We start from the raw sequence: 27,408 nt of genomic DNA, 5'->3' as shown, positions 1-27,408 counted from the left end.
TTTGATGCAGCAATGTCTCCCGAGGTCTAGGCTCCTAGGGGCCAAGTAAGAGTCAAGTTTTGCTTCCATTCATCTCTGACCCAAGATGGCATTCCTAATTGTCATGAAGCAAAAGAGGAACAAATAAAATGGCAAAGAATGGCAGAAGGCCTATTGCCTCTAATGTCAGGAGCATGGAGGGGCAAGTCAACACAAGAACTGTGGACACATCCAACAGCTCATCAATGAGGAATCACAGGACTTTGCTTGGTAAACTTGGCCTCTAATTTATTCCCACATTGTGCAGCCTTGAAAATTCACTGTACATCAGTTTTCTCAATTAGAAGATGGGAAGAATAGTCAAAACTCCTTCTTTGTTATACAAGTGCTTTCTGTGACTACCTGGAAAAATTTCTCTTCAAAAGAAAATACAATCTGTATTCTTCACCCTTAAGCAGGACATTTCGACACATGCTACAACATGGATGAACCTGAGGCCATTATGCTAAGTGAAATATGTCAGTCACAAAAGGACACATGTGGTGTGATTCCACTTAAATGAGGTAAGGAGTCATCAAATTCATAGAGACAGAAAGTAAAATGGTAGTTTTCAGTGATGGGGTTTGGAGGTGGAAGGAATGGGGATTTGTTGATTAATGGGTACAGAATGTCAGTTCCACAACATGAAAGGGGTTCTGGAAACGGGTTGCACAACTGTGTGAATGTGTATAATACTACCGAACTATACACTTAAATAGTTAAGATGGTAAATTTTATGTTTTGATTTTTCCCAAAATGAATGATTTCAAAAATAAATAAATAAAATGCACAACAGGCCTGGCACAGTGGACAGCATCACTCTACAAGTACTGACTACAGGAATGAAGAAGATTCCTTGTGTAAGAGAGACAAGATCTAACTGACTTATCATCACTGAAAGATCTTTAAACATTTTCAGAAATGGACCCAAAGCATTGGGTGCAATGAGTAAGGGAACCACCAATTATGGGTGTCAATGAGTCATCTGCTACACCTAAGCCTTAGCCCTCACAGGAACCATCCACCTCTGAGAATCAGATGACATATACCACATTAAGGCCGTGCTGTCAGGAAAGACAGCCTTTTGCCAGTCAAGTACGCCGCTGCCATAGGAGAGTGGAAGGCGTAGAACTGGGGGAGGTGATGCAGGTACTAGGGAAATGCTTTTCTGCTGCCACTTGGATATTTTGCAATTTGGCAGATTACCGATCCAACCAAGAAATGGTTTGTTACAGTATTGTGATCCATCACAATGCACAGTACCATTTGCAAAGAAGCTTAGAAGATATCTATTAGCAGTCAGAAGACATTCTGATGAATCCATTTACTCATTCATCCTAAACTTACTGAGCCCCACCACAGGCAGGTGCCTTCACAGTCACAAGAGGTATAAAGATGAACATATCCTGCTCTTTGCCTGCCAAGTCTGGTGAAGGGAGATAGATTCCAGCCACAGGCAAGGTCTTGTAGAAAACAAAGATGTTATGGAAAAAACTGTGTTTGAACAATGGAGAGACGATATTTGTAACTAAGACATATGTGTATGTCAGGAGGAGGAGAGACGAGTGGTGGGTTGGAATCATGGTGACAAACCTGAATATCTCCCCAAGTAGTCTGGCTCTGTTTTGAAGGTTTGAGAAACATAACTCTTAGATGGCAGGTAGACAAGAATAACTACTTAGAAAGGAGGGCCATCTAAGAGACCGCTGTAATAGATTAAGCCAAAGTAGAGGGGACTCAAACTAAATCTGTTAGTGACACTAAGGAAGCAGGTGGCAAAGAGGAGAGCAAAGGAAGGCTTCTAGCTTACACGACTGCTGGTGACAAACATTATTGGAGGAAGAACAAGACTCGGGGAAGACAATGTCTTCAGTTGGGAACAGACTTCTCATTCATAAAAGGAAAATAAATAATAAATGATCAGATGGGATCTTAGCATTGTGGTGAGGATTAAATGATAAAATAACAAGAAGAACATCATACTTTCATTTATGATTAGTTTTGTATAAGTGTGGGACCCAGAGAAGATTTGGGACAGGAGACAGTTGGGAGTTACTGGTATAGACATAATTGTTAACAGTGCCAAAGGGTGTAAGCTGGATCACCCAGGGAGATAATTGTTAACAGTGCCAAAGGGTGTAAGCTGGATCACCCAGGGAGATGACATCCTGTAATCTAGGACCAGACCCTGGTGCATGCAAATATGCAGAGCATGGTGGGTGGGGGCTGGAGTGGAGGCCAGCAAAGATGGCTCTGAAGAAGTGATCCAAATATGAGTATCTGGAAAAAATAGCTTCACCGGAAAAAAAAAAAAGAAACAACAAACCAACAGTGAACAGCCAAAAGCACCAATTCTGCCCAGAAGCTGATAAGATGAGAACTAGAATGAGAGGGTTTAACACTGAAGAGGTCAAGAGTACCATTAGCAAAAGCTACTCCAGTGGATGGTAGGGTGAAAGCCAGTTACAGTTCACTTAGGAATGTTGTATTTTCCTGACATATTTTGACATTACATAACTCTTTAATTGGGGAAATCATTCTTTAGGGCTGGGACACTGAGCTTTCACTCTCTCCCAGGAGCCACAGATACAATTTTTCTTCTTCATTTCATTTGGACAGCAGAGGGACTTGGGACTCAGACTGAGAGGAAATTAATGCCGTTAAAAATCATTGCTATATTTTATCACTGAGAAGAGAACACTAGGTTTGGGGTTGGGGGAGAGTGAAGAGACAATAGGGTTAAAATATAGAACAGCACAAACAAAATTAGAGAATCTTCTATTCTAATGCCAAAAGTCATACTAATTCAGGACTGATGGGAGAACAGAAGTGGGTGCTTCTGAGACTCTATACCCATCTGCCAAGGGTCACAAAAAACACCTGTCTGCAAGTCCTTTACAACATACCCACTCTTACCTTTCTTTTGATATCCGTGAACTGGGAAAACATTAAAGACCAATAAAACGACAGCTCCAGGATATAATAGTAGTGAAGGTCAGGTGTGAGTGGCTGAGGATCAAAGAGAAAAAGGCAAGATTAATAATTAATAGGAAACCAAATCTGCTTCAAACATCTCAAGCTCAGTACTGGAAAGTGACATGGTCTTACACCTCCACAAATTCCAGCCCCATTTTCTCTGTGGATAAGAGAGCTTTGAAGGATTCCTCTAATCCACAGCTTGATGGAATTAGTTTTGTTTCATCTCCAGCCAGAAAAGTGACAACTGGTTTGAACATTTGGCATTGGCACCCAATTCGCGATTCATTTCAACAATCGCATTTATGGTTCTCTGACATGCGTCTCTACAAGATTCCTTTAGGCAACTTGGAAAAAAATTCTAACACATACACAGAAAGAATAAATCTGGACAACTCCCATGGGATTCTCTGAGGTTCCTGTACTCAATTCCGTGAGTACAGGACCAGAGGAGGTGAAAGAAGCTGGAGTACTATATGAGTCATGGAGGCACAGTTTCAGATTCTGTCTTAATTGGAGCTTTTTTGTTCTTAGAAAATGTTCTGTACATTGTAAAGATTTTTAAAAAGATAATTCAAAAATATTTATTACAAGATCAGGGGGACAAGGAAGCTGCTAGGAGATACCAGGTTAGACACCCACCAGGGAATCTGAGATCAAGCCCCAGTTCCACAGTTTAAGTAGTTATAAAACTTGGGCCTTGGTTTACTTATTGGAAAATGGAGGTAACATCTGCTTTACCTGCCTCAGAGGTCCAGGAATGAGGAGAGGCTCAGAGAGGCAGTGGAAGTCAAAGCTATTTATTTTGCACATAAATCCATAAAGACAAAACAGAGTTTAAAAAAAAAAAACATTTTTGATGAGTTGTTTTTAATTGTTTCACTGAGTTATAATGAAATAACTTGATTTCCCCAATGACTGAAAGACCTTTGAAACTCACTACATGAACACATCCACACCACTGCACACAAGCAATAGTATACATGGAAAATACAATTGAAACTGAAATGCTCTGTAAACCAATAACAGCATAATAACCGAGTCGAATGAGAAGCACTCACTTAACTACCAACTGTAAGCATGGACACCAAGAAAAACAGTTGTTCCCCTCATTCATCTTTGTCAACAAAACACAGGAGGAACAGGATCCTTTCCACACAGTATGCCATTCCAGGATACAGAACTATAACAATATTCTGAGTATGATATTTAAGTTCATAAAACAGCAGTTGGGACTGAGAATTACAATTGTGTGCAGCAAGTGATTGCTTTCGATGTTACTTTAGTCTCGATCAGATGGCCTTGGAATGTTCAGCTCTCTCTGACCATGTCATGTTGTTGATTTTCAGTCTTTCCTAATTTGAATAAACCATGTGAAAGAGATGGAAATGCAAACTGGAATCCCCATTTCAATGTGTTCCTAGCCTTGAACTTGTCCTAAGGAAGAGCCAGCGCCAGTCCCTATCCCCTGCTGCAACACAGTGTATAATAAAGAAGAAGCAGGGCACGCCTGCTGTCCATTAACTCTGTTAGACCAAATGCCTCTAAAAAGGCAATCTACAGAATCCCAACTCAAAAATTCACATTGCTTACTACAATGTCAGTCTCTTTATTTTATCAACAAAATACATGGTTGTATTTGTTTCTCTTAAATAATGTATCTCAGTTGAACTAGAAATTCTAGAACTGTTTCAGCAAGAAATTTCTAGAGAAGTCGCACTTAGATATTCAAATAGTAACTGAGCTAGAGACCACAACACATGGTAATATTACTAAATTCAAGATCCGAGGCAAGGGTATATCTATGGGCAGGGATCTGAAATGCTTTCTGTCTGGGATATGATTTTAATCTCATTTTCAACAATGCTATTTTTGTCTATGTGTAACGGGACAAGCCCATTTTTCCATGCTCAGGGAACTGGTGTTTGATTTACATCTATAGAGGCTGCTCCTAAGCCATAAAGTGAACCAAATTCAGCATGCCTATCCCAGCTCCTTACTCGAGCTTTGCCCACTAGCTGTCGAGACAGGCCAGGGCTATTATCAGCCCAAAAGCAGATGGGCTGTTAGAAGGAGGACTTATCCACCTACTGAAGTGATCATATCTTACTCTTCAGCAAACGCACCTTCCACACTTCCTCCATCTGCTCAAGCAAGTGAACACTGATTCTGAACTAACAGAAAGTACCTTCCTCACTAGGCTACATCCACCATCAAGCAGCAGGGGCAGGGAGCGGGCAAAAAGCAAGGTGGCTGCCCAACCTGCTGGGACCTGCCCGAAACCATGGTGCTGACTTAGGAAGAGCTCTCCACGTGTAAAAACCCAGACAGCAGTGTGTCCTTACCTGATAGGGGTAGTTGTACCAGCAATGCCTTGTATTCCACAGCCAGGGGGTCTGAAAACATGACAGAGAAACCATTTTACATGTTTTGGAAAAGAAGCAGGATAAGAGATGTTTATGACAGATTCTGGCCTCCCAATGTTTCGGGATTTCAATAATCTACCTGTGTGAGAACTGAAGGACTTAGTACAATCGGGAATGGGAGAGCAAAGCAATGAAGAGTCCATCATGCATTCTCTCTGGGGAATCTTCTTAACTCAACCAGCAGTATTTCAGGCTACTTCTAGGATAGAGTCCTAGGTGGCACTTTTTTATATTGTGCTGGTTCAGTAGACACATTCCTGCGAGGTAACCAGCCTCAGCAGCAGAGTTCTTCAAGTGTCTCACCAAGATCCATTGCAAATCCTCCATCTCACTATTATCAATAAACAATGCTGACAGTTGATGCACATTTCTTTGAAACTCCTCCAATTCACTGTTTCCCAAGCAACTTAATCGTTTCATGCCTTGACTGGGGGTCAGTAGCAGGCAGGTACACTTATTTCAGTCAGACTAGCTCTGACTAATTCCAGGCTTGAGCAGATTAACCCTCACAGTACACTCCACCCTGGACTCGTGGTCAAGGTCTTTCAAAGAAAAAACAATCCTCCTTAATTTAACAGACTCACTTGCCTTACCACATTGTAAAATTAAAGAGAACATCTAAGTATACAAACAGATTCCAAACATTTTTAATAAGCAGGGAGGGTTGGTATGGATTTGAACAGACAGCTCAACCATCCCCTAACACCAGCACAAACTTTCTCATATTTCTGTACTAACTTTACAATTCTTTTGCATCCCTGATATTGGTGGTATACATCTACACACATCTGATACACATTTGTATGTTTCTTACTATTAGGAAACATAATCTATCATTAATCCAATCTGTGTGTGGGTTTATACACCTCAAAATTATAAAACTGTCATTGAAAGATTAATGTCAGATATATCTGTACTGACCTAACCTTCCTGTTTGGTCCCAGGTCCTATAAGAGTGAAAGTTGCTCCCATCTGCACTAGCATAACTTAGTTGTCTCTCTGAAAGCCATAGAGGTATCTTTCCACCTTGCATTGATGACGATGAGGATGAGGAGGTTATTAGAGAGTATTTGTAGAGTCCTCCCTATGACCACACAGTTTTTTTGAAGGATACATTGTTCTTTGAGAATTTTCCTCCATGATCTATTATTTATTTAACCAATTAAAAAGTTGTTTCTCTTTGAAAGCGAAAGTGTTAGTCATTCAGTTGTGTCTGACTCTTTGTGATCCCATGGACAGTAGCCTGCCAGGCTCCTCTGTTCATGGAATTTTCCAGGCAAGATTACTGGGGTGGGTTGCCATTTCACACTCACACGTATGGACTCATTTAATCCTTATAGTAAGTAGCAGTAGTATTTCCCTCATTTTATAGATAGGTAAATTCAGACCCTGAGCCCACAGTTAACTGCCCCGGTTAAACAGCCAGGCAGGACCAGAGCTGCAAATCAAGCTCAGACTGTCTGGTCTTAAAGCCAAACATAGCCACTGTGACTCTGCCTTTAAGTCTGATAAAAACTGAACCAGGCCTTAGTTCAGGGAGCTAGGCAGAAGTAAAAAGCCATGCCATGCCCTAAACCTAATGATGTTCAGGGATCTTTACAGTCTTGTTTCATTTAGGCACTCCTGATTCTCCTTCCTTTTTTTCCTGCTTTTGCCATTTGCTACCTGCACTGTACATATCATGTAGTCTCTCTGCACCAAACATCCTGGAAGCCCAAGTTGCCTATCTGACTGTCTTCTCCATTTCTCATTTCCATGACATTGAGGTTTATGACTGACCAACCTCATGGGATGACTATAAAGATCAAATGAGTGAACAAGTAAAAAAATGATGCAGAGTCTTCAGAAGTTTGACTGCCTTCTATAAACAACACAAGTCCATTGAGGAAGACATAGAAAGTATTGAAAATAATAATAAGAAAAATGATTGAATTCTTGTCACTACTAACATTTTAATATACAGCCAGCCCATTTTGAGCCTCTTTTCTGTATAATACAGATATTGATACAGACATGGATAGATTTGTCCTTAAACATATACATACACACATTATTTTTAAATTTGGGCACAGCACAGCAAAATCTATTTTGAAGTAGAGTAGAAATTTTATTTGTTACCTTTCTCTCTGATAAAACTGTTTACTATCTCTACAATCGACTGAAAGTCCCTGAGGGAAAACTATGTCATATTCTCACGTTTATCTCTCCAGCATGAGATACTCAAGGTGACAGTTCAGCATTCATTACTGAATGCTAATGAAAAGGAATACAGAATTAAATCCCAGACCTATAAAAAGCCTTGTAGTATTTTTCTGAATCTATCAGTCCCCAGTGCACAGGGCAAATGTATGCTTGCTTCTAAAGACGTAGCGGAAATCTCTTCCACTATAGTCATAGTCTTCCACTATAGCAAAGGCATGACTCCTAGTGACCCAGGAACAGCCATCATTTAGAGCTTCCCTTCCTTTGTGAGCTTCTGAGCTCCTTGGGTTTCTTCTAATCCCCAGGCTTTTCTCTGGTGCATCAGATGTGCATCACCTAGACCTCTGTATCATGTGTGAAAGTGGACTGATCTGCAGAAACAGTGGGTAAGTCTTTGTCTCTCACTGCGTTCTGCCTACTTAAAGCAGGAGTGAAGAACACTGAGAGTCTGATGGGACTACCAGGGCCACGGGATTCCCAGGTGGCAGAGTGGTAAAGAACCTGCCTGCCAATGCCGCAGATGCAGGTTCGATCCCTGGGACAGGAAGGTTCCCTGGAGAAGGAAATGGCAACCCACTCCAGTATTCTTGCCTGGGAAATCCCATGGACAGAAGGAGCCTGGTGGGTTATAGTCCATGGGGGTCACAAAAAGAGTCAGACACAACTTACAGACAAAACAACCGCAAACAACAACCACTCCCAGGGCCGTAGCTCAGCTTGCAAAGTTGCCAGTCAAACATTTAAATAAGCACTTGCGCACACTTATTTCACAATGCATGTTCGTGTGTACTTCCTACTTTGATGATATTAATATATTCCATATGCTACATTTTTCTAGGGACTCACGTTATGGTCCCTCAAACTCTTTGAGATAGAATAAATGCTGTCTTTCCCAAAAAACAGATGAGAGGACAAGTCCATGAAAAGGTGATTCTCCTAATTTCTAATAGCTCAACACCACTGTATGAATCTGGATCGCTGCTTATAATTTAATGCATTAGGTATAACATCTTTAGTTTCAACTGATATCATAAATCTATTGTTTTTTAAAATCAGTTTTTTTCAGATATCTTTCTAATAGCAATTTCCTTGTTCATTTGATATCAAAATCTGTATAAGCATTAACATAATTAAGAACATAAAAAGCTGCAATATTTAGACGTCAAGAAAGAATAATGGTGATGAAAAAACACACTGAAAGCCCTCATTTTATAAGGATGAGCCTAGCATCTTTCTACATAACTAGAGATAAATTCTGAACCTAGGACGGTGCAAGGTGATTCACGCACATTTTCTGGAAATAGAAATGCCTTTTACATGGCATTACAATAACAGGGGACAATAGCAACACTGGAAAATCCAAAAACTCAATGATTCTCAAACCTTGGCCTTCCAATAAGACTCATTTTATTCCCCCTCAAAGATATAGTCTTAAATAATGATATGAAGCACTTTACAGATTTTAAAGTGTTTTATACATATAACCTCATTTAATTTTCATAACAACATTGTAAGTGTTCAACTAACATAACATGCAGGTGCCAGAAAGGATAAAGAACATGTTGGCATGGAGGCCCTCTAACTATTAAAATGCAGGTTCTGATTCAGTAGGTCTGGCTTGGGGCAGATATTCTACATTTTTGACAAGTTTCAAGATGATGCTCAGACCTTGGACCACACTTTTTTTTTTTTTTTATTAGTTGGAGGCTAATTACTTCACAACATTTCAGTGGGTTTTGTCATACATTGATATGAATCAGCCATAGATTTACACACACTTTTGAGTAGTCAAGTGCTATAGAAAAGTAAGGAGGATGATCCAACTTGGTATTACCAGGTGTAAGACACTTTGCTAGGCACTTTGTTATAATATTTCACAATTCAGTGTTAGCTGAGTAAATGAATGAATTATTTCTCATCTTTACAGTAGCCATATGGAACTGAAGTTGTTAGTAAAATAGTAGTTAGCTGAAGACAGTGCTTCTCAACTGACATCCATGCTTGCTAGAACCACACACACTTAAGATACATATTGTGGAAGAGATGTGAGAGGGGTTACCATGGGCCACTTTGGGATGCCAACCCTAGTGATGAATGTGAATGAGTTGTTCTCATCCTTTCTCCATTTCCATCAGAGGAAGATTGTAAGGGCTGGAGTTGTCATCTTTGACCCTGAGATAGAAGTTTCTGTTGATATTGGTGTCAGAGGCCTCCTACTAGCCCTGGTCTGCCTACCTTGGACTATATGCGTGAGACAGATAAATTCCTATCATTTTCCTTATACATATATATACACAGAGACTGTATTCTCACTAATAGAGTCATCTAATAGTTGCAGGACCCACCATGGATTCCAAAATCCAAGGAATCCAGAATCCCGCATTTTGTTATGGTAGTCTGAGCTGACTTACACAGCATTGTAAGACAACTCTTCATATATGGTACTTAATAGCTATTAAATGTGTGTGTGTGCTTAGTCACTCAGTTGTGTCCGACTCTTTGCAACCCCATAGACTGTAGACGACCAGGCTCCTCTGTCCATGGGGATTCTCTAGGCAAGAATACTGGAGCGGGTTGCCATGCTCTTCTCTAGGGTATCTTCCCACCCCAGGGATCAAATCCAGGTCTCCCACACTGCAGGCTGATTCTTTACTGTCTGAGCCACCATGGAAGCTATTAAAGTACACATCAACTAATTTCAATTTAAGACTTACAAAACACCTAAATAAGATTAAGACCATAAAAGAGTACATAACGAAAGACTTTTAACATTCTCGATTTAAAGCACAATGTAAAATGACATTTTCATTATGTTATGTACATCTGCTCCCAGACACAATACTTGAGATACAACTTGGCCACACGCACATCCAACAATAGCACAGTGTCCCAGGGGAGGCTTCTGTAGCTCTTCTTACCCTGAGCAAACCCAACCCCAGCACCAGGATGGAGGTCAGACGTGCTGCTGGAGGTCAAAAGCAGTCCTCATTCGCCTTTTGACTAAATGCATAAGATTCAAGTGCTATGTATTCTGTGATTTTTTTTAAGTGTCAGCAAATGTGGTTTTTAAAAAAATCAGGTTTCTATCAGTTGTTCTGTAGAGATTTCATAGTGAATAGGATTAACAAAAATACATCAGGTTTGATCATTTCACTTCACTGTCTGGAATAAGATAGGTTTAGTCTTATTTTTTTTTAAGTTCCATTTGATATACTTCTTAAAAACAGTAGTTAAAAAATAAGTGTTCTATTAATTTCTGAGAGTTTGATATTGAAATTCCAACTAAAAATCTTAACTTATCTACTTAAACCATTGTAATATGTAGTGGAACTATATGGAACTTTGTTCTGTATTCTCCAAAGTCTCTTATAAATGTGTTATCATACCTTCATAATTCAAAAAAAAAAAGATAAAAAATAAAAAGGGCTCAGCAGATATAAACAAGGTACTACTGTATAGAACACAGAACTATATTCAATATTCTGTCATAAACCATAATGGAAAGGGAAGTATAGATGAAATATATTCCTTTCCAATATGAAAAGGAATGTATATGTATATATATATACATAAAACTTTGAATATATATGAATCACTTTGCTACACAGCAGAAATTAACACAGTGTTGTAAATCAATAATACTTTAATAAAATAATTTTTAAAATAATTAAATGTACCTTTCAGTTATTATGATGACAGATCAATCATCAGATATCAAGAAGGCCATGTCCAAGCCAATAAAATGTACAACACTAAGGGTGAACCTTAATGTAAACTATGGACTTTGGGTGATTATGATACGTCAATATAGGCTCATCAGTTATAACAAATGTACCACTCTGGTGGGGGATTTGATAGTGGGAGAGAATATGCATATGTGAGGACAGAGGTATATGGGAAATTTCATACTTCAATTTTTCTATGAACAAAAAACTGCTCAAAAAAATTAAATCTTAAAAACAATCAAGGTTAACTCAGATCACTGACACTTATCATGCCTCATAAACTAATGGAATAACTGAGCTTGAAGGAAAAGATCAGAAAAAGGGATGCTCAGTTAAACTGGCAAGTGTTAAACGATTAAACAGAAATATAAATACACATACACACCTTTTTTTTTTCAAGAATCAGTTGGTACCTATAGCTGAACAAATAGTAGTCTCTTTGAATTAATAAATATTTTGCTATAACAAAAGAACATGAATCATAGAAAGTATTAATAGCATTTCATTGCCTCATCAAAAGTGTGAAAGATGTGTGGGTCTTTACCTGCAGTCAGCATCTGAGAAGCAAACTTTCATCTTTCACTATTTCCATCCAAACTCCTAGTGGCTTTCATAAAGCTCAGGTGTGACAACTAACAGTGAAGGAATACAGTCTAAGAGACATACTGGCTTCTGAACAGTTTAAGTATGAAATACATAGAGCCTTGGATTATGTTTTTAAATTCCAGGAAGCGAGATCCCTGAACTACTCTGAAATTTCTTTCACTGAAACTACTAAAAACACTTTAACTGAGTTATACTTAAACCTTATACCTTTGGCTTATATTGTAGATGTACTCTAAGAACATGAGAAAAATGCTTCCTTGTCTGCAATGTCTTTATACTGGAAAGGTTAACACTAGGTAACCACTGAAATTGAATGTATAAGTTCCAATGGTATTTTTCCTTTTAAATTTAGTCCAATGGGGAGAATTCTTCTCTTTGCAAATGTTTAGCAGGTTTCCTGTTACCAAATCATTATCTTTTCACCATGGTTTTGGGAAATTAGGATCTAATTCTGAAGCTCAGTCACAACAATTGTTACTGTTTCAACATTTTTGCTTATTTTTCCTTTTGTGGGTACTTTTTGATGGTAATATCTATATTAACAGCTTTATTACATAAACATTGTGAATTCTCTTCAGAAATGTTGAACAGCATAATTTCAATGAATATAAATCAAATCCATTCAAAATGATAATTTACCATTTTCATTTAATACATATTGTGAAGTAACTCAGAATCGAAAGAAATGTTTTATGCTTGGTAAGTTTAAAAAGTTGATCAATAAACTGTATTTTGGATGAAAATAATGAAGCCAGAAGTCTCTGAGCAGCCTAAAGATGCAGTTGATCAGTGATGAGTAGTCTAGAACAGTCTCCAGCATGCAAGAGCTACCCTTTCCTCCTTTGCTGGGTCAGGAGATATGTGACTATAAATCTACAAAGCAGAGTGGTGACCCCTCCCTAGAGGCCCTCGGCATTAGCTTTGAAAGCTCTTATGATGTGCAAATGTAATTTAGACTTGACCTCATGGTCATTATACAAAGATAGCAGCTTTTCATATTGATCAAACTTTTAAAAAGATGCTAGTCTTCTGGACCTAGTGAAGTATGTGCCCTCAGCACACTCAGCAATCACTTTAGAAAGTAATATGCAGATCTGTCAAGCATATAAAAATAGAAGGAATTCCTTGGAGATGGGTACTGAGGTTACAGGGTCTCCTCAAGGGCTTTATCACAGAGCCAAAGAGAAAGAAATCTTAGTGGCTTTTCCATGCCATTTAAAACCTTCCAGCAATGGTTCTCAACTTTTTCTGCCTTTGCTCAGCTGAAGGACTCCACGTACACCTCATAGTAACTGAGGCTGTGATTCTCAAGAGTCTGGAGAACAGGAGGCTTAAAAAGACACCTGTCCACATTAATTCAGATATGTACTCTCCTCTGGGCCAGTGAGAATCACTGCAAAGCTGAATGGACAGATTAATTCCATGTTTAGGATAGAAATTAGGGATAAAGGAACCAGATGAAGAAAAGGGAAGATGAAATAAAAAGAGGTGGAAAGACCTACAGGGAAAGGAAAATCCTGAGATTGTCAACATGAGGGTGGGGGTGGTAGGGGAGAGATGTGTGGGAAGAGATGTGTAGAGAGGGTGGCCAGAGCAGAATTTGGGAATGAAGCCAATCAGAATGGCCACTGTGCACAAAGAAGAACAAAAGAGTACTGCTCACCACCCAGTTCTACAAGGAAGGGTTACATTGACCCACGGCAGTCACCTAAAGACAGCGCAACCCTGAGAGGAATTCAGGATGAAAAACAGGATGAAGCACTTTGTGCTCTGGGTGAACGGGCCCCATAGATGTGAGATGGATTTCTCAGGAAGAATTTCAATGACCCTGATTCTTGAATCTTCCCATATATAGACAAACACTAAAATCATTAGCTTGAGATATCCATTCTTTATGACTGGCAGTGACTTTTTATGAAAATGTATTCTTGACAATATGTATTTCCTGCCTGCCCCCCGAAATTAATATATAAACTACCTCTTCCCACGTGTTTGGAGCTATTCCTCAGAGCTGTCTCCTGGGGTATAGTCCTCAGTACAGTTCTTTTATTTGAGGTCTTAAGACCTTGAATAAAACTTAACTTTGCAACTCTTATATTATATGTTTTTCTTTAAGTCAACACTATTAAGAGGCACAGAATTAGTCAAAAGACCATATAAGGAAATAATTTATAATACAGAACAAAAGATTAAGATCTCTAATGTGTAAAAAGCCCATAAAAACTGATTAAAACTTTTAAACATCCCATCAGAAAAATGGGGAGAAGATACAAACAGGCGACATACTAAACAAACAAACAAAATGTGACCAAAAACATATGCAAAAATTACAGGTTAAAGTGAGACAGAATTTTTTTATCTGAGTCTGAAAATATCTGAAGAGGTTAATACCCAGGGGTTAGCAGTGTATAGGGAAAATAGTACTCTGCAAACTAGAATAACCTTTCTAAAAAGTAATTTTGTCTTCAAAATCTGTACATCCTTTAAAGCAGCATTTATTGTTAAAAAAAAAAATCAGACTCAAAGTAAAGACTCTGAGTACGTGGATTTCCACTACCATTCCTTTTCTAGTAATGAAAAATCGAAATAAATATAATTGTTCAATAAAATTGAACACTGGCACATTCCTATCTGGGATTCGGTGGGAACAGACTCTGAGATGAGAACATGGGTGCTGGCTGGTTATTTGGGAGGTGACCCCAGGAAACTAGAAAAATGGGGAATACCCAGTATGGTTTTCAAGAATGAGCTGGTTGCTGTTGTAGGCAACTGTACCTCAGCTCCGCTGAGGACCTCTGCAGAATTACAGAGCACACATCTTGCAACTGTCCCAACACAGGACAGGGAGGCTGAGGCATATATCTACCAACTCTCATACCCATTGGTTGAGGTTCCAGTATTAATGCCTCCTTGTGTCTAGGTTGTACCTTCCTGTGTCTGGTAACCTTTGCAGCTTAGGAGATAGCAGAGCAGAGATGGGGCACAGCTCCGCTCTGATGTGGGACACTGTCAAAAGTGCATGGCACTGTCCACCACAGCTGTGCTAATATCAGATGGACTATGCGGATATAACCAGCACATGCACATCTTAAGTTAAAAGTAAATTACAAGTAGAATATACAGTGTACCTTGTGTTCAAAGTAGATATATACAGATATATATTTAGATACACACACACATGAAATATGCCTGGCAGGATATTTATCAAAAGTTAATTAGTGTTTATCTTTGAGTAATGAGCATCTCAGATGATTTTCACTTTTTAAAAAATGTTTATATTTCAATATTAAACTATGCAAGTAATTGTAGCTATAATTTTCTACAATGAACAAGGCATATTGAAATAATAAAAAGAAGATAAGTCTATGTACCTTTAATAGGTCTGATTTTAAAAAAAACATTTGCTCTATATTTAAAAATAACATTAATGATATTAACTATTACAATCCTCAAATTATTCAATAATTCCAATGAATTTAAAACTAAAAACTAGTATATGATACAACTGCCTTCAGAGCATTTACATGTTGACACTGATATTTCAAGTATAAATCAATCATCAATAATTTAATTCTAAATTCTCCATTAAGAGAAAGTGGAAAGGGGAAAATAATAAGATGAGCAAATAATGCAGAATAAATCTTGCATTCATTACAGTGATGATCAATCATTTTGCCACCCACCCCACCCACTCTCATTTCAAAGAGCCTCATCAGCCTCTAGCTTATGTGCTTAGCTGCTCAGTCATGTCCGACTCTTTGTGACCCCGTGGACTACAACCTGCCAGGCTCCTCTGTCCGTGGAATTCTCCAGGCAAGAATGCTGGAGTGGGTTGCCATTTCCACTTCCAGGGGATCTTCCCAACCCAGGGATCAAAATCACATCTCCCACGTCTCCTGCACTGTAGGCAGATTCTTTACCTACTGAACCAATGGGGAAGGTGGGCACTTTCTTATTACTTCTAAACCAGTTTACCTACATTCTAATATCTTTCTGCTAATATAATTGCACCCTCCTTGTTTACTGGCTCTATCAAGTATTCAGTGGCCTCCATGTATCAGATACTCTGCTACGCATGAACACAGTAGGGACAAGTTCTCCATTTTCTAGGAACTTACCATCTGCTGGGTAATCAAGACAAAACAATAAGTTATAGATGAAGTAAACACAGGATGCAGAGGGGTAGATACACCCAGCCCCGTCGGAAGGGAGACGTGGCAGGGGACAGTTCCATTAGGTGGCACCATAGTAGTTGAGGACAGAAGGACAAGCAGAAGATAGTGGATGGAGGAGAGGAGCTCAGATGGAGGAACTTTTTTTTAATCTTTCAGGAGTCATCATAGTTCCAACATCATTTTCATAATCCCTTCCCTTGCATTACTCTCCAGAAGACTAAAAAACATTAAATGCCTTCTCATTTCCAACTCAGAAGGTGAAATGTCTCTGGCTGGCTGTCCATGGTTCTGCTAGGTTGGCTGTCCACTGTGACCTAGTAAGACTAAGTCCACTCGGCCCAATGAATGTCCCCTGCTCTCCTCAGGCCAGGCACCTTGCTGTGTGTGCTTCATGAATTCCCATCTCCATGCCTTAACTACTCCTGCACCTCGTGTCTGGCTTGTCATCTCTACCCCACTGCCTCCTGGTCAGTATTCTAGGCACTATTTGGTTGGCCTCCTGGGGTCACATAGCCTCCTAGAGGCTACTAGCCCCCCCAGGAACAGAGAGCTAGTGATACAAGTGTACCTGTCCTGTACAGAAAGGCCTTCTTACTCCTACTTTAACATTTATTCAGGATGGAGAGAAACAATAATACGAAGGTGGAGAAAGCATAAAAAAAATGAACTTAAAAGAATGAAATGTGAGTAAAAATTTGGTGATTTTTCTTCACAATGGCTCTTATTCTGAATTGAATATTTGTAGACATTTTCTTAAAAATGGTGAGCCTGTCACTTCAAGAGACTCAAATGGAAGTATTTGTTGCCAATGATAAAATTCAAGAAAATATTAGTAATATGCCTAACAGATTCCCATTTGTTAAAAACTTTTTGGAGGAGAAAAGTGAAACAATGACAAATATGCTTCTATTTTTTCTCACTTTTGATATATATAGTAATGTGCCAACATTTGTAAGATCTGTATAGCTCAGTGAACCAACAGTATCCAAATGACTGATGCATGATGTTAAATAATCACACCTGGATGAGAGGGAAAGAGAAATCAATGGATGTTAATGCAACCAAACATTAAAATTTCACTGACATTAAAGAAATTACTTTTTCTTGAGTTTTGGCATCATATCAAAGATATGTACAATTTTCTGGAAAACACTATTAAGATATTTCTACCTTTTCCAATTTTATATCTTTGTGAGACTAAATGTTCTTTATATAAATCAACCAAATACACACATTCACACACCCGTGACAGACCGAGTGTTGTTGTTCAGTCACTAAGTCGTGTCCAACTCTTTGCAGCCCCAGGGACTGCAGCGCGCCAGGCTTCCCTGTCCTTCATCATCTCCTTGAGTTTGCTCAAACTTGTGTCCATTGAGTCAGTGATGCCATCCAACCATCTCATCCTCCATTGTCCCCTTCTCCTCCTGCCCTCAATCTTTCCCAGCATCAGGGTCTTTTCCAATGAGTCAGCTCTTCGCATCGGGTAGCCAAAGTATTAGTGCTTCAGCTTCAGCATCAGTCCTTCCAGTGAATATTCAGGGTAGGAATGAGAATCCATTTCTCTACTAAACCATACATTAGAAGTTATTACAAAAATCTCTAATTTTTGTTTTGGACAATATAGTTTCTTTTCTTAAACTGTTGTTTCCATTTAATGACTGTTTCTATTTTAATTCAATTCATAAATGCTTTTACAACTCACCAGCTTTAATTTTTAACACAATAAGTATCGACAGATATGACTAATAAAAGCAAAAACTCTTTAAAATTCTTATGATTGTTACCAGTGTAAAGCAGTCCTAAAACCAAGAAGTTTGAAAACCATTGTGTCAAGGACAGCAGATCAACAAAATGAAAAGAACCAAGTCTCTAAAGATGGTGTGGAGCAGAGATCATGTGGGTGGCAGGGAGGGAAGATAGTGGCTAGAAGGGAGCACAAGGGGGGCTTCTTGCTCTGGATGTTGGAAAAATGAGCATGTTATATTGTGGAGAGTCAGCAAGTTGCCCAGGTTCAGTACCTATCTTATACTTCAACAAAATATTTAGATAAAAAAAAAAAACTACTGGGTACTTCAGCTTGATATTTCTTATCTACAAAGTAAGACTTGCTTTTTAATATGTTATGTAGTCACCTTGTCTGTGGATTATATCTTAAAACCCATAATAGGCTACATTATATGAATCATGAATCCGAACATATTAAGTAGAGACAGTCCTATGTTCCCTGAACTCCTAAACTTTCAGTCATTTTCTGTCTAGATTGGCCATAAATGGCTATAGAAAACACATTTTACATGAGGAACACGTTAGAAGGAAAAATTATATCATGCTATCATTATTTGAGAAGGCTGCAAGAAAACACAAAATTCAGATACTTGCAAAGCAGCCAGATCTCTGTAACATTCAATTATGTGACGGGAGAACACCAGTTTTTTGAAAGGCAGGGGAATCTAGAAATAGAGAAATGAAAGTTCCTTAATTTCCCAACCGCTGCAATCACTGAAAGAACACATGATGGGGAAGAGACAATCAGAGAGGACAGAGCAGCCCCTCTGGTCTAGTCTCCTGTTAACCAGCTGAGTGACAGTGGCTAAGTCCATTCACCCATCTGGTTGCTCATGTGTGAAACTAGGAGACGGCGTAATTTCTATGATCCCTCAAGCCCTAAATTTCACCATTCTCTTTGCCCCCCTTTATTTCTCCCCAAAGACAAAAATCTTGGTTTCCTGTGTGTGCTCTAATCTTGTTGCAAGCTCTGACACCCCATTAATGAAAATCCAGTATTAGAAGGAAATCCTCTTTTTTTTCTTCAAAGGGACTCCAGCTTTCCACTTCAATTTAAATATTTTGAATCACTGACAAAATTTAGTCACTCTTATTAAACACAATATAATAAAAAGCTCATTTTGCCCAATATCATGATGTGTGAATAAAATTCATAAAGTGAGAAATTACTTTTCAATGTGTCCTCTATCTATGAAACTCAAGTTTTATATTATGTTTGGTATTGATGATTAAAATTTTCTAAATTAAACACTGATGAAAATTTGATGATGATATTTTAATTTAGGAAAATAATTAATCCCTTTCCTCACAGTCACTTTCATATATTAAAATTCAGAAGGGAATTCACAATTCAGTTTACCATTACTCATTACTAATAGGACAAATGATCAAACTATATCTTTTAAATGAGTGGTACATCCTTATATATTATTTATCTTCTAATTAGGATAGAGAAATTATCCTTTGAGTTGCTGAGTTAATTACAAAGAAGGAATTGATCATTATGCAGTTAAGTTTCTGATTTTAATCAAGCCTATTTTCCTGTCTTCCCAGCTTCTGATCTTATAAAGATATGTAATTATTTTGAGGGGAAGCCGAAAGAAGTCTGATAGATTAATGCAATTGAGTTACATCAAGGGGCTGAACCAGCAATACAGAAGTGGTTTGCTGAATATAAGATAAAGCTTTCCTTTAGATGAATTAAGAGAGCTTTTAAAAATCAATGAGGTGAAAAGGCCGGATGATTAATGAAATCGGCATGATACTGAAAATATAATCTTGAACTATCTATTTATTGTTGTTGTTTAGTTGCTAAGTTGTGTCCAACTCTTTTGCAACCCATGGACTGTAGCCTGCTAGGTTCCTCTGTCTATAGGATTTTCCAGGCAAGAATACTGGAGTGGGTTGCCATTTCCTCCTCCAAAATTATCTGTTTATGTGGAAGCAAAAACAAGATGGCCAAGTAGTCATGGTATATTACTGACCAACCTTTCTACGGAAATAGAACCACCTTCCTTTTTACATTCTGTTGTATCCACATATCTTGGAGATATTGCAGGTTCAGTTCCAGAGCAGGGGAATAAAGCAAGTCACATGAAGTTTTTGGCTTCCCAGTGGATATAAAAGTTACGTTTATACTATACTATAGTCTATTAAGTATACAATAGTCTTATGTCTAATACATTATGTGAGCCTTCTGTGAATCATAATCTTTTTATTATGGGAGGGCCTTGCCTTAAGGTTGATTGCTGCTGACTGATCAGGGTGTGGTGGTTGCTGAAGGCTAGTATGGCTATGGCAATTTCTTAAAAGGAGACAACAATGAAAAGTGCTGCATCAATTGCAGTTTCCTTGCACAAACAACTTCTCTATAGTGTACAGTGCTACACTACTTTCTCATAACATTTTACCCAGAGTAGAACTTCTTTTCAAATTGGAGTCAATCTTCTCAAATTCTGCCACTGCTTTATTGACTAACTGTGTGTAATATTTTAAATCCTTTGTTGTCACTCCAACAACCTTCACAGATTCTTCACCAGGAGTAGATTCCATCTCAAGAAACCACTTTCTCTGCTTATCCTTGGAAAGCCACTCTTCATCCATTAAGGTTTATTCATGAGATTGCAGCAGTTCAGTCACATCTTCAGGCTTCACTCCTAGTTCTCTTCCTATTTCCACTATATTTGCAGTGACTTCCTCCACAGCAGTCTTGATTCCCCTCAAAGTCATCCATGAGGGATAGAATCACCTTCTTCTGAACTCCTGTAAAAGTCTGTATTTTGACCTTTCCCCCATGGGTCATGAATATTCTTGATGACATCTAGAATGGTGAGTCCTCTCTAGAAGGTATTCAATGGACAGTTTTGCACAGATCCATACACGGCACCTTATAGCCTTACAAACTGTATTCCTTAAATAACACTTGAAAGTCAAAATTACTCCTTGAACCATGGACCACAGTATGAATGTTGTGTTAGCAGGCATGAAAACAACATGAATCTCACTGTACATCCTCATCAGAGCTCTTGGGTGATGAGGTGCATTGTCAGTGAGCAATAATAATTTGAAAGGAATCTTTTTTTTTTTTTTCTGAGCAGTAGGTCTCAATAATGGGCTTAAAATATTCAATAAACCATGCTGTAAATTGGTGTGCTGTCATTCAGGTTTTGTTGTTCCATTTATAGCACAGGCAGAGAAGATTTAACATAATTCTTAAGGGCCTAGGATTTTAGGAGTGGTAAAGGAACACTGGCTTCAACGTAAAGTCACCAGCTGCATTAGCCTTTGAAGATTTGAAACCAGGCATTGACTTCTCCTCTCTATCTATGAAAGTCCTAGGTAGTATCTTCTTCCAATATAAGGCTATTTTATTCACATTTAAAATCTATCATTTAGGGGAGCCACTTTCATCAACTATCTTAGCTGGATCTTCTGGATAACTTGCTGCAATACCAGCACTGTATTAGCACTTGCTGGTTCACCCTGTACTTCGATGTCATGAAGATGGCTTCTTCCCTTAAATCTCATGAACCAACCTCATGAGCTGCAGGCGCTTCTACTGCAGCTTTCTCACTTCTCTCAGCTTTCACAGATTTGAAGATAGTCAAGACCTTGCTCTGGATTAGACTTTTGCATGTGGGAATGTTGTTGCTGGTTTGACCTTCCCTCCACACCACTAAAACTTTTTCCATGCCAGCAATAAATTATTTCACTTTCTGTGTGTTCACTGGAGTACCACTTTTAATTTCCTTAAAGAATTTTTCCTTTGCATTCATAACCTGGCTGTTTGGTGCCAGAGTCTAGACTTTGGTCTCAGTTTTCAACATAGCTACCTCACTAGGCTTAATCATTTCCCATTTTTGATTTAAAATGAAAGATGTACAACTCTTCTTTTCAGTGGAACATTTAGAGGCCATTATAAGGTTTTTGGGCTTCCCAGGTGGCGCTAGTGGTAAAGAACCTGTTTGCCAATGCAGGAAACATAAGAGATGCAGGTTCAATCCCTGGATTGGGAAGATCCCCTGGAGTAGGAAATGGCAACCCACTCCAGTACTCTCACGTCTGCAGAATCCCATGGACAGAGGAGCCTGGTGGGCTACAGTCCATGGGATCACAAAGAGTTGGACACAACTGAAGCGACTTAGCACACATAAGGTTTTTAACTGGTTTAATCTCAATGTTGTCAGGGAGAAGGCAATGGCACCCCACTCTAGTACTCTTGCCTGGAAAATCCCATGGATGGAGGAGCCTGGTAGGCTGCAGTCCATGGGGTCGCAAAGAGTTGGACATGACTGAGTGACTTCACTTTCACTTTTCACTTTCATGCATTGGAGAAGGAAATGGCAACCCACTCCAGTGTTCTTGCCTGGAGAATCCCAGGGACGGGGGAGCCTGGTGGGCTGCTGTCTATGAGGTCGCACAGAGTCAGACACAACTGAAGCGACTTAGCAGCAGCAATGTTGTCATGTCTCAGGGAATGGAGAGGGAAAGGAGAATAGGAAATAGCCTGTCAATGGAGCAGTCAGAACACACACAACATTTATCAACTAAGCCTGCTCTCTTATGTGGGTACAGTCTATGAATCCCTAAAACAATTATACAGTAGTATCATCGAATATAACTGATCATAGGTCAGCAAACTAATGTAATAATAATGAAAAAGTTTGAAATATTTTGAGAATTACCAATTTGTGACAGAAACCTGTTTAACTCGTGACACAGAGCCACAAAGTAAGCAAATGCTGTTGGAAAAATGGTGCCGATAGACTTGCTGGATGTAGGGTTGCCACAAACCTTCAATTTGTAAAAAAGAGCATCTGCACACGATAAAACAAAGCAGGCTTGTACTTGTCAAGTGCTTCCTTGTTTTGTTTACCTCAACACCTACGAATTTCTGAGTTCACAGATGTCTACACTATTAACCCATCACTGTTTCCTTTCTTGTAGTTTGGTTCATGCTCTCATGAGGTTACATTTGTTACTTGCCAAATGCCTGATTCTTCAAGCACATACACTATCAGTTACAGAACCTGCCTGTGTAAATGAGTGAACAATAAGGTTATTTATTGTACTAGAAATTGGCAGTGCAGGAAAAGGCCATGAAGTCGAACCAAGCTGGAGCCATCTGTCTCCAGGCAAAGGCATACAAATGACTTCACGACTTGAGTCCACAGTTCCAGGGACTACAACATCGAAAACATGCATGAGCTAATCTTTAAATGGGAAACAGCCACAGACAATGAAATTTTACTTGCTCCAAAACAAACAATTTTAGTAATTGAGCTGGGAAGACACATTATTCTGTTATCATTGGGAAGTATTGTCTAGAAGACTTACACCAAGCTGAAGTGCAATTATCCTTTAATAAGTGCATCATTGAGTTAAATGACAATGGTATTTTGGCTCTTCAATCAGAGTTCCAAAAATACTCTAACTGGAGGGCTTTTGCCACTATAAGCATATCATGTATTCTATACAGTGGGGTTTCCCAGATGGCGCAGTGGTAAAGAAACCACCTGCCAATGCAGGAGATGCAAGAGACGCAGGTTCAATTCCTGGGTTGGGAAGATTCCGTGGAGGAAGAAATCACAACCTGTTCCAGTATTCTGGAAAAGTCTATGGACAGAGGAGTCTGGCAGGCTACAGTCCATGAGGTTGCAAAGTCGAATGTGACTGAGCACACACACATGCTACAGGGTATCTCATTTTGGAGTGCTTAAATATAACTAGGGACCAGTTCTATAAACACGTGGTTTATAAACTGAGTGAGAATCCATCAATTTACCTTCTGATTCTAGAACATATGTTCTGGGAAAAAATGACCCATTTTTACATACCATTGGTTACAAATAGAAATAACATACATATTTTACCTAACAGTATTATAAAAGGCTTGTGTTACATGTATTGTTCCAGTGAACAAAATGTAAACCAAGATAGAAACTATAACATCAAATTGCTTTATAATGGAACTGACTGTAATTTTGTCCCTGGAAAAACTAAAAGGACACCCAAGGAGAGGAAAATTACACTTAGTTCAAACAGAAAGTAATCAAAAACTGTCCAAATATAGGGAAAGTTGGCATCTGTAACAAGCTCCAACAGTAATAAGAGGAAATAGAAGGGAAGATCAGCTGTACTATGAATTTCCTTAGTGTAGGGTTATATTTATCTAAATAACACCACTTTAATAGTGGTATAAAAATAAACTGCTGAGACAATTAAATTCCTGATATATTCTTATTATTTATCATGCAATAACATTCACTTATCCAGCACCTGCTCTCTGCCAGGTCATATCCAAGGCACTAGGATTTAGAAATGAACAAAGCTAACAGAAAATCACTGTTTCTGCAGAATTTATTTTCTGGTGGAGGATACTGATAATAAATAAGATAAATAAGCAAAAATGTGTACTATGTTATATATGGTGAAGGCTCCGAAGAGAAAATCCAGCATGAAAGGTGTTGCGAGAGGGCATCAGAGGGCAGACACACTAAAACCATAATCACAGAAAACTAGCCAATCTGATCACAGGACCACAGTTTTGTCTAACTCAATGAAACTAAGCCATGCCGTGTGGGGCCACCCAAGACGGTCAGGTCATGGTGGACAGGTCTGACAGGATGTGGTCCACTGGAGAAGGGAATGGCAAACCACTTCAGTATTCTTGCCTTGAGAACCCCATGAACAGTATGAGAAGGCAAAATTATAGGATACTGAAAGAGGAACGCCCCAGGTCAGTAGGTGCCCAACATGCTACTGGAGATCAGTGGAGAAATAACTCCAGAAAGAATGAAGGGATGGAGCCAAAGCAAAAACAACACCCAGTTGTGGATGGGACTGGTGATAGAAGCAAGGTCTGATGCTATAAGAGCAATATTGCATAGAAACCTGGAATGTTAGGTCCATGAATCAAGGCAAACTGGAAGTGGTCAAACAGGAGATGGCAAGAGTGAACATCGACATTCTAGGAGTCAGTGAACTAAGATGGACTGGAATGGGTGAATTTAACTCAGATGAAAGGGATACATCAATGCAAATCAGTCATAATTGCATGTGTATATATATCCCCTCCCTGTTGAGCCTCCCTCCTTTCCCTACCCCACCCCTCTAGGTCATCACAGTGCTTCAGGGTGGGCTCCCTGTGTTATACAACAACTTTCCACCAGGTATCTATTTTACATATGATAGTGTGCATATGTCAATGCTACTTTCTCAGTCTCTCTTACCCTCTTCTTCCCCACTGTGTCCACTAATCTGTTCTCTACATCTATGTGTCTATTTCTTCTCTGTAAATTGTTTCATCAGAACAATTTTCTAGATTCCATATATATGCATTAATATACGATATCTGTTTTTCTCTGACTTACTTCACTCTGTGTACCAGGGTCTAGGTTCATCTACCTCACAAGAACTGATTTGAATTTGTTCTTTTTTATGGATGAGTAATATTCCATTGTATATATGTACCACAACTTCTTTATCCATTCATCTGTTGGACATCTATGTTGCTTCCATGTCCTGGCTATTGTAAATAATGCTGCAATGAACATTGGGGTACGTTTAACTTTTAACTGGTAGTAACTTTACCACTGCTTCCTAAATCTATTGGTCTGCATGTCATTTTTGTGAGTATTAAAGTTGCATCCTTAGGGATGGTCCTGGCTAATTCCATTTAGGACTTTGCTGAAAAGAGCACTGAAATGGGAGTGATGTGATGATGGGGGAGGGACAGTTACAGAGACCCAGATCTTTAGCAAGGATGGCATTCTTGGCAAAGTTAGAGAGTGAAAAAACAAAAACAAAAACCACTGCAGATAAATTCAGTGTTTTACTGCATGGACCTGCTTCCTCATTTAAATTGACATGTTGTCCGCTGTAAAAATAGTACGATTTTCTGTTTCAGTTCTCTGCTCTAAAAAATGGCCATGACGATTATTGTACTAGGTTTTATGAAACTGAAGATATATAGAGGCAATAATTTTAAAAGAAAAAACATCTTAGGAAGGGAAGTCACTGATTTTATTCCTTAGGTGACCTGCATCACAACGTACTGTGATAACAGAAGACAACAACAAAGTAAGGAATACAAAAGTCAATTCATTGAAGACATCAGACTGGGAGTATAATCAGGATTGTGAAGCTGTGTTTTTTACACTGAAGATACTACATGATGAATACTTAATTTTTCAATACTGTCTGCTTGACCCCTATATTTAATCATTCTGGTCTTTAAAATAAAATCTATTGGTCCTATACCACCCATTCTCCTCATACAATCACATATGTTGATCCAGACCTCTTATGACAATTTCCCATTTTACGTTTCAGAATAATCCAGAAGCAGATGACTTAAGGCAGTGGGTATTATTTCTGGGAAATACGTTAAAGGGAATAAGCTCTGTTAATCAAATGCTGCAATTACATGAGGGAAACAATCAGAATCACTTTTATTTTTTAACCCATGGACTCCTGGGATCAACTCCAGACTTAATAAGTCATAAGACAGAATGTTTGTGGGGGGTGGTGGTTAGTGCCCAGTTATGTGTCCTGGGCCCAGTTATGTTAACAAGTTCCCTGGGTGATTAGAATTACTAGGATTAGAATTACTGCACTGAGGTAAGCTGCTGAAACCTATAAAGCCTACAACAAATAATGTGCCAAGTGAGGAATTCTGCAAAAAAGCAGTTTGTCTCCACTTGCTTCAGCTGCTCTGCATGTTCCCACCTTTCTGTGAAGAATGGTGTTCAGGTTCTAAGTACTTCACATGACTTGACAAGCAGGGGAGTAGAAAGTCACACTTGGATGGTGATTTTACTGTTTATTTTAGTAAAGATACTTTCCAGAATGGCAACCATATAGCATAGGTATCTTGGACATGAAAGAGACACCCAATAGGACCAGTGATAATAGGCTCGTTCTGCCCATTACTGGAGAAGGAAATGGCAACCCACTCCAGTGTTCTTGCCTGGAGAATCCCAGGGACGGAGGAGCCTGGTGGGCTGCCGTCCATGGGGTCGCACAGAGTCAGACACGACTGAAGCGACTTAGCAGCAGCAGCAGCAGCTGCCCATTCAAAGACAGTTTTATCTATCCTGAGTACGTGCTTATACCAATGTTACTCTCCCATTTCTTCCTTAGTGGTAGAAGGCCAATTTTAAATTGAGCACATTGTCTCTTGAATAAACAAAGAGATACTTCTTAGCCTTCTTGCAGCTAAGTATCTAGCTATGTGTCTCAGTTCATGGTATGTGTGATGTTTATAAAGGCTACATAATGAGAGATAACTCAGCTGGCAAACAACTTTTTCTCTATTCACCTTTCCTTCTTTGGGGAAATTGTTTCACTGAAGTGATGGCTGGAGTTCCAGCAGCCATTCTGTAACAGGAAGTAAGCTTGAAGCTAGAAGCTATGTACTAGCATACTGGAGCAAAAAGATAGAATATCCCTGTATCCTAAATGATGGGGCCATCATTTCAGATGCCAACTGCC

At 38.9% G+C, this 27,408-nt stretch overlaps 1 protein-coding gene across 3 annotated transcripts in view; it reads right to left on the bottom strand.

Moving 5' to 3' along the window:
- The window catches only part of CERS6 (ceramide synthase 6), a 329,104-nt gene that overhangs the window by 71,721 nt on the left and 229,975 nt on the right, over positions 1-27,408 (bottom strand). For all 3 annotated transcript variants that reach the window (XM_043488025.1, XM_043488027.1, XM_043488026.1), the window contains exons 5-6: positions 5,340-5,390; positions 2,935-3,027 (exon numbers count right to left, since the gene is read on the bottom strand). In XM_043488025.1, the coding sequence (XP_043343960.1) occupies positions 2,935-3,027; positions 5,340-5,390 (144 nt within the window). The remainder of the gene's footprint in view (positions 1-2,934; positions 3,028-5,339; positions 5,391-27,408) is intronic.

Source organism: Cervus canadensis, chromosome 15 (genome assembly GCF_019320065.1).
Source record: "Cervus canadensis isolate Bull #8, Minnesota chromosome 15, ASM1932006v1, whole genome shotgun sequence".
NCBI lineage: Eukaryota > Metazoa > Chordata > Mammalia > Artiodactyla > Cervidae > Cervus > Cervus canadensis.
The sequence above is the reverse complement of the archived record's forward strand: the minus strand, read 5'-3'. Positions and strand labels throughout refer to the sequence as shown.